Below are 8,316 nucleotides of genomic sequence, written 5' to 3' on the forward strand. Positions count from 1 at the left end.
GGGAAGAAAAAGAGTTTGGAAGAACAAGATTGTGGGTTTTTTTGCTTTGGACTATGACAGCCAGAGTTAAAACAGGAAAAAAAAAATCTCCTTTTTGGAGTAAGTAAGGGCTATACAAAAGACCTAAATCCCTGACCATGAGTACGATGTCTGGTTCCTCTCTAACGTGCAGCTCTGTCCTTGGCAGTTCCAGCATTATCCCTTTTCCTAAAGGCTGCTTGTGGTATCAGGATTGAGAGCAATATGAACCAATATACACTGAGGTCTGTGCTACTGTAGCTGGATGGCTTTCTGTCCTAAACTAAAGCTTTTAAACAAATATCTGCATATCATAGTGCAGTGCAGATGAGCTGGAATTATTTCACTGCTTTCTTTTCCATCTGAGCTCTGCTAAAACTGCTGTTGCTATAGCAAAGATCTCCTTGTGTTTCCTTTGTGGACACAGGCTGCAAACATGTTTTTAACATTAAATATGCATCTCATTGAAATGCATTTTATTATAGTTCTTGCTGATTACGTATACTTTATTATAAGGTTAATTTTATTTCCATAGGGTTCCATTATCATCAGCAGTCAGGATCTACACTGTGATAATAAAGACATGATCACCTCGGCAGGGTTGTACTGGAATATAAGCCTTTTATTAATAACAGTAAAGAGATGTATAGTAGGATGCATCCTGTATGGATGTCAGGATACAAAAACTTGCTAACTGTCCTTTAAAATAAATATACAGACCTGTAATTAAAGAAGGAGAAAGAATTTGCATTCCTAATGTATTATGATATTGTCATTGATTTAGGCAGGACTAAGGACACTTCATGATATTGGCCCTGAAATACGCCGAGCTATATCCTGTGACTTGCAAGATGATGAACCAGAGGAAAACAATCCAGAGGAGGAGGAAGATGTTTATAAAGTAATGTCAGAACACAGCTATGTGAATTGTTTTATCATATAATATGAGATTAAAGAATGAGCTTATCCCTGAATATGGAATAAAAATAATAATGATTAAAAATCCCCTCAAACCAGAACAATATAAATATCTTATAAATAACTATATTTTATATATATCTATTTAAATGGTATTACCAGGACACTTGCATCTCATCATAAATTTAGGAAGCAGTTCCTGCAGGGTGATTCTCCTGTACCCGATTCTTTCTCATTAATTCTTATTTTTTTCTTAACCAAATCCTAAGAAAAGGTATGAACCTTGCCTTCTCATATTCTGATAGTGGAAAAGTTAAACTGGAAGTTTCTATGTGGCCAAACCGTAACAGACACAGAGCTGCATATTTTAAAAAGAATGCCTAGAATTACACAGAAGTCAACTAAATATAAATACCATTTCCAATTTCCTGTGAGGGGTATCAGTAAGAACCAGTCAGAAAAAAAGATTAGTTTTTTTTCTCTTTTATACTATAGATACGCAGCCTAACAGTGAACATGTAAAGTTGGTATTTTAATCAGGAGCGATCTGCAAACCATTTGTCAGCCAGCAAGAAAACTTAATTTTTCAAACGCATTTCAGAAGAAGCAGATGTAAAAGCATGCTTCTGCAGTTGCTACGTTAGAATCCCCATGGCTTGCTACTGTCCTTTACAAAAAAGGAGGATGTTGCACTGGAGGCAGTGCCACAGCTACCCAACAGTAGATGCATTTCTCTGCCAACCATCATTACCTCCTGTCTTCCCTAGATTGAGCTTCAAGACAGACTGCTATCATCCAAGACCCACACCTGGCTAGACAGGGAGGCTACATAATCTGGGTCAGATCTAAAAGAGAGCTGCATGTCACAGTCATAATTTAGCACTTCATTCTCTCTTTCACCATCCATTACACTCTCAGGGCTGATAAAGAGTTACTATTTTCTTGTACCTCTGCAAGAAAAAAAGAACGAAAGCACTGAAGCTTAATGTTACCTACTTGAGGTATGCTTGCAAGCTGTTGCATGGCACTCCATCCTGTCTGAGTGACGCCTGCTGCAAACTGATGCTCTGTCAGAATAGGAGAGAATTCCACCAAAGCGTTCCCAAAAATTAAGTAGACACTTCCCTTTCTGAGGAAGCTCGTGCATGTTCATGTATGGGAAACTAGGTTTCTCCTGCATAATAAAATGTGGAGAAAACTGAATGTCACATATAGTTGTATGGAAAAAGAATAATGTTGATTTGACTATGAAATACAAATACTGTCACTATCACAACCATGTCTCTATCACTTCAGGAGATCCCATCTGAAGCATCATAAAATTAGAAAGAAAAATCACAGATTATTTGAATTGCTACTTTTGTATGCATGTAGGAGAGAAGTAAGTTATCACTGTCAAAAATACATTCTGGTAAGGTATCTGATGTACTTTTTTTTTCTTTCTCTTCCCGTCAAACAGAGGAATGGTGCCCTCTTTGGCAACCACGTAAACCATATTAGCAGTGACAGACGAGATTCATTTCAACAGATCAACACCACACACCGTCCCTTACATGTTCAGCGGCCTTCAATTCCATCTGCAAGTGATACTGAGAAAAATATATATCCTCAGGCAGGAAATTCTGTATACCACAATCATCATAATCACAACTCAGTGGGAAAGCAAGTTCCAAACTCAACAAATGCCAATCTCAATAATGCCAACGTGTCCAAAGTTGTTCATGGAAAACACACAAATTTTGGAAATCATGAGCATAGATCTGAAAACAGTTACCATTCATACTCCAGAACTGATCATGAGAAACATAGGAGGCAAAGCAGTAGGAGGTAAACTTACAAATATGTATTTGCTTTTAAATAAATTAATAAACACACTATAAGAAAGCTTATACTATGTGAAACTAATTTGTATATTTAACTTCATTTCTGTTGCCTACTGATGTATCAGAAGTATTTAAAAAATAGCTCTGATGTGTGGGAAACTTATAGAACTTTAATAAGGTTTGAAAGTAGGTTTTTTAAAAGTGAAATTATTACCTACATCACAGATATTGTGATCTCTAATGAATTTCTCTAAACTATCTGATTTTAAAATATTTCTCCTTATTTTCATGGCTTACCTGGATAGAACCCGCTACTATGAAACATATATTAGGTGAGTTGATATTGTTCTGCCATAATTGAAGAGGACAAAGTAGGTTGTTTTTTTTTTTTTCCTGTTTTCTTTGTTTTCTTTCTCTTTCTTGTCTCTTCTTTCTACAGTACAATTTTAAAAACTAATGGTATGACAGTGCATATGCTGAATAACTTAAGTGACGATTTCTAAGTAAATTTTTCCACTGCCTGTTCTAAAAGGATAGACTTCTGGTGAAGTTCAAAATTATTTAAGCCCTTTTAAAAGTCTAGGCAGGTTTGTGCAGTTTTCAACAGATAAAATATCACATCTGATGATAGCTCTTGTTTAAAATTGACATGCAAAGACTGGAAAAAATACTAGGTTTAGCTTTGATAAATATTAATATGTACAGTTCCATTTACAGGGAACCTGAAATCTTTCCTGGTCTTATGTCTGAATATTTTCTAAGACAACTTTTAAAAACAGGATATATTGTGTTATTTGAAGTGTATTGCTAAATGTACAGTCAGTGATAGTTTTTAATGTTTGGATTTGCGCATCCATTTCTGATTTTTCTTGGAATACCTCAGTGAGCGCTCCTTAATTTTTTGGGCATTTGGCAAACTTCAGATGTTTGAGACAGGCTGTGTTTCTTCCAAGTACTTTGAATTTGTATTTTGGGAAAATGTCTTAATTGTATTTGACTTCCTTGAGCATCCCCATATTAATTATTTTCCTATTTGTACCATAATGAAATAAAGGGAGGTCATCTTTAGGAAGCAGATGAAATAGTCATGTTCTGAACTGCAGTTCTACACAATTTACTACAACCCCACATTCTGACAACGAGAGAGTTGTTAATGCCTGTCTTTGTGTCTTTTTTAAGCACATTAAAAGAACTGTGTATAAAATATACAATATATAATTTATATAATTAAAATATAAAAATATATAAGTATTTGCTACTTACAGATCTGACTCTGGTGATGGGCGTCGACCTACTATTTGTCGTGAAGAACGTGAAGTTCAAGACTATTGCAATGATGATCATTATTTGGGAGAGCAGGAATATTTTAGTGGAGAAGAATATTATGAGGAAGACAGTATGTTGTCAGGAAACAGGTGAGGACATTTGTTAAACTGGGAAAAATATTTCAATAAATCAGGCACATATCTGTAAAGGCTTCACTAAGCTCACTTATACTGAAAATTCTCTAATTAAGTTAGTATTCCAACTGCTGGCAAGTGAAATAGTGAGTAGGATTAGTGTGCGTGCCAAAGATCTTCTGTATTTGGCATCATGTGCTGACCCCAGCAAAACTTCTGTACCAAATTCAAAGGAAGGTATGAAGTTGAGTATAAACCACATAGTGCATAACCAAAGAAGTGTTTCTTTTATAAGTAAAACTTCACGTATAACGGAAGATGGATCAAGATCGGATAGAGGAAATGGTTTTCTTCTTTTAACTTAAAAGGAAAGGTGAAACTGGTAAACTATGGACTGAGATCATAAGTTGGTACTAACTGGACCAATAAAGAATTGGATGATTTCCTTTTGAAAATTCTCATTATACCTCTTTATTAATAATCCTTCTCTTGGCACCATTTTGTTTCCTTAATTTTCATGGCTGTCCTAGCCTTCATATCTTTAGAATAGATGTTTTTTAAGTTTTATTCATAAGCTTTATGGAAATGTCATCAACTGAATTTTAGTCAACAGCCAGCATTTCTTACAAATCTGTTTTATTGCAAAAATCTAAATTTGCATTAATCTGAGACATCTCCTTGATGTAACTGCAGAGTTCTAGTTTTGCTCTCAGTTTTGTAACTCATTTCTGTTTCCTGTGGCCAAAAGCTTGGAACAGTATCCTAGTTAATTATAGTATTTCTGTCCAGAAGGGATTTTCTAAGGCCCTGTAGTTTTTTTCAACAACTCTTGCTTGAGCCTGTGTATTTAGCTCCTGGGATCTCTGCATTCAGTATCTCAATTTCAGATTTAAGAAGGAAAGGCCTTGATTTAATTTTGGGAAATGTAAGCTTTTCTCTGCAAGTTTACTTCACACAGTTTATTCAGAAATGGACTGGAGTGGGTTTTTCTAACTTCAGAACAGTGGCTCACAAGTTAGTTTGGCTTTGAGCATTACCAAATGAGTTTGATTTGAGCACTGGGCTGTTGGCTTCAGGTAGCGCTGGCTTCAGCAACAGGGCCGGGTCCTAACTTTGCATTGGGACCACTCCCAAACATAAATAATAGCTTTCCAGTTGATCAGCCCACATTTGGGTGCTACTTTGGGAGGAAATCCTGATATTCTGGATTTAGTCTCTAAAATGTGAGATCATTCTGGTGTTTTCTGAGTATCATCCTGTCATGGAACAGAAACTTTATTTGGTAATACTGAAAGGCTTCCTATTTAAAAAAAAAAAAAAAGAAAAAAAGAAAAGAAAAGTTAAATGCACCTTTTTCCCAAATATCTCATAATTATTTTTTTAATTCCATAATACTCACCTTCTTATTATGATGTAGAAAGACATATGCATTTACAAGATCTTGAGTAGATTGTGTTCATCTTGCTTACAATTGCTGTCTTTCCCTTCTGCTGAAGAAATTCAGTACCTTCTCAAAAATATCCTCCTCCCAATAAATTTTTATTTTGAAGTCCAGCCCAGAAGCAGAGGAATTTATTGCCATTTTATCTTAGATCCATAGGTGCATATCTACAAGTGCTAGACATGCCCACTTTCCTCCTCCTCTTATATTGTCTTCGCCATCTGAATTCTGGCAGGATTGGCACCCTAATCTGCATCTTGTTGGTTTGCATAAGAGCTAAGATTTGCATGAAAGCTAAATTTTACAGAATTCTCAGGTCACTGATTTTTTTATATGATAATTACAGTCAAATAACACCCTTCCAAGATTTGATTTTTGACAAGAGAAATATCCAGAATATAAAAGGCTTAAATCCATTCTCTCAGTTTCTGTGCTCCACACGTTATCCTGGGTTCACAAGAGAGCATGGCAGCAGTAGAACAGTTGTTTGGTTTTTGTGTTTTGTTTTGGTTATTTGTTTGTTTGGGGGTTTTTTTAGGCAATATACAACTAAGGTCCTATATTTTAGCCAGTACTGGGAAGAATAACTTCATTGAAAATATAATTTGACAAAAATTTCACCTGAGAACATTCAACATAACTATACTAGTACAAAAGTGGATGCTTGCTATCTCAAAATCAGTTTGCATCCAGAAATGGGATTTTAAATTTGTCATGTAATATTTTTCTGGAGAAAGAATAGATTTGAAAATCTTCTAGGATAAATGTAATAGATCAATTTACTGAAACTGATTGAAATAATGTTTTCTTTATTGTATTTTAAACTCAGGCATAAATATGATTATCACTGTAGATATCACTGCCACGACTCAGATTTTGAGAGACCAAAAGGTTACCATCACCCACATGGGTTTTTTGAGGAAGATGATTCACAGATCTGTTATGATACAAAAAGATCTCCTAGGAGACGGCTGCTACCTCCAACACCAACACGTAAGTACATTAAGAACAATTTATTTGCAAATCTAGAATTATTGGAATGCGTTCAGACGTGTTCCAGTTTAAAAAGGCTTCTTTTTAACTTGTATTTCAAACGTGATGTTTCTTGATTACTGTTGCTAGTGGATTATTGTGTATGGCAGAAATATCTATCCATCCTGAGAGACTGCTCAGAGAATCTATGGATCTTTGCTTACAAGTCAGTCTTTCTAATATCTCTTGCCTCGCTCATCCAATAATATAAAAATAACCAATTTAATTTCCAGTTTTAACTTGATGTGATAAAGAGCAAGGTCGAATGCAGCAGTAGTTTGCTTTGAAACTTTGATCAGAGGGTTTCAATCCATGTGCCCTTTATTCACTCTTACAGATGTGCAGTGTTGCCATGAGTCAGTGCCATTGTCACCCCTGACTCACCTGCTGGCACTTCCCCTGTCTCACAGTCCTGCTGCTTAATGGCATTGTCATCAGTTCCATTTACATCTTTACTTTGTACTGTTTTAGTAAACACTGGAGGCTGAAGTAGGATAATTTTCAAGGAAAAGAGAACCAAGAATGAGGAGCTTAATGGTGTTTTGGTTTGGTTTTTTTCCCCCCTTTACTCTTGAAGTGACTTTTGCTTTTTAATGTGAGTTTCTAAAGTCCCTCTGAAAAATAAGTGTTATCCTGAGCTAAGCATCATATTTCAGATTCACACTGGTACTTTATTCTGCCATCTCAGGAGCAATTCTTAATATTCTGTGTTTCTTCTGAGGGAGAAAATGTTTCAATTTATAGGTTGAATTAATGTTGTCAACTGATCTTTCACCTGTTTTTTTAATTTTTATTTACTCTTCTCTTTAGATCTTTCGTTGGCTTCCCTTTATCTCAAGCGCAATCTTGCTTTATCTTCATTTCTAAAAGCTCTCATGCTTCTTATCTTGTAATTTTGTTTTTTTATGTTCCAGGCCATACTGCAGAGATTAGCGGTGCTAATCCTCTGGTGAAACTAGGCATAAACTCAAAGCTCTTGGATTTTGGTCTTTGACCTCTGACACTTCACAGACAGGAAGACTTGGGGTTGTGAATTGTAAAATAAACCTCTTTGTATGGCTTTTCCTTGTGGTGCACAAGACACAACACTCAGCTCCATGCAACCCCATAGTGTCCTTAAGAGTACTCTTCAGCATGGTGTAGTCAGCACAGACAGGTCTGTTCCATGTGTCTTTGGATGATGCCATCTAACCAGTGCCATCCCGACAAGACAATACAGGATCACTTCTAGAAAAGTCTCCACATTTTGTCTGCTATAAGGTGGATTGGCTTTATAGCAAAACCGGAGTTGTCTTTCATTCTGATGATGCTAGCAGCCCAAGTCAAAGTCTGTTTATGTGTGGAAGTATGACTGTAAGGACTCCACGAGCAGGAAAATGGATTTCAGTCCTTTCCTGTCTCAGACAACCTAAAGAAAATGCAGGTATAGATTTAAAAAATAAAAGTGTTTCAGAGACAAGCATAGTGGCATAATGATACAGCATCTGAGGTACAGTCTCAGACTGTTTCAGGCTACAGAAAGCTGTAGTAAAGGGCAGCAGCAAAATAATATATTATTATATAATAAAGTGAGCTTTCTTCGGCAATACTGTCACTGTTAGATCCTCACTTCTGGCGCTCAGTTCCTTATGACAAAACTACTAATGCTCTCTGACCTTAAGGGGCACAGAAAAAGCAGAAAGAG

At 36.0% G+C, this 8,316-nt stretch overlaps 1 protein-coding gene across 1 annotated transcript in view; it reads left to right on the forward strand.

Moving 5' to 3' along the window:
- LOC104521460 (voltage-dependent L-type calcium channel subunit alpha-1D) overlaps positions 1-8,316 on the forward strand; it is a gene marked incomplete at its 5' end in the record, with an annotated part of 189,663 nt that overhangs the window by 175,147 nt on the left and 6,200 nt on the right. The window contains 5 exons of the mRNA XM_029083890.1: positions 803-919; positions 2,396-2,763; positions 3,065-3,091; positions 4,025-4,174; positions 6,430-6,593. Coding sequence (XP_028939723.1) covers positions 803-919; positions 2,396-2,763; positions 3,065-3,091; positions 4,025-4,174; positions 6,430-6,593 — 826 coding nt within the window. The remainder of the gene's footprint in view (positions 1-802; positions 920-2,395; positions 2,764-3,064; positions 3,092-4,024; positions 4,175-6,429; positions 6,594-8,316) is intronic.

Source organism: Antrostomus carolinensis, unplaced genomic scaffold (genome assembly GCF_000700745.2).
Source record: "Antrostomus carolinensis isolate BGI_N321 unplaced genomic scaffold, ASM70074v2 scaffold5182, whole genome shotgun sequence".
In the NCBI taxonomy this organism is placed as follows: domain Eukaryota; kingdom Metazoa; phylum Chordata; class Aves; order Caprimulgiformes; family Caprimulgidae; genus Antrostomus; species Antrostomus carolinensis.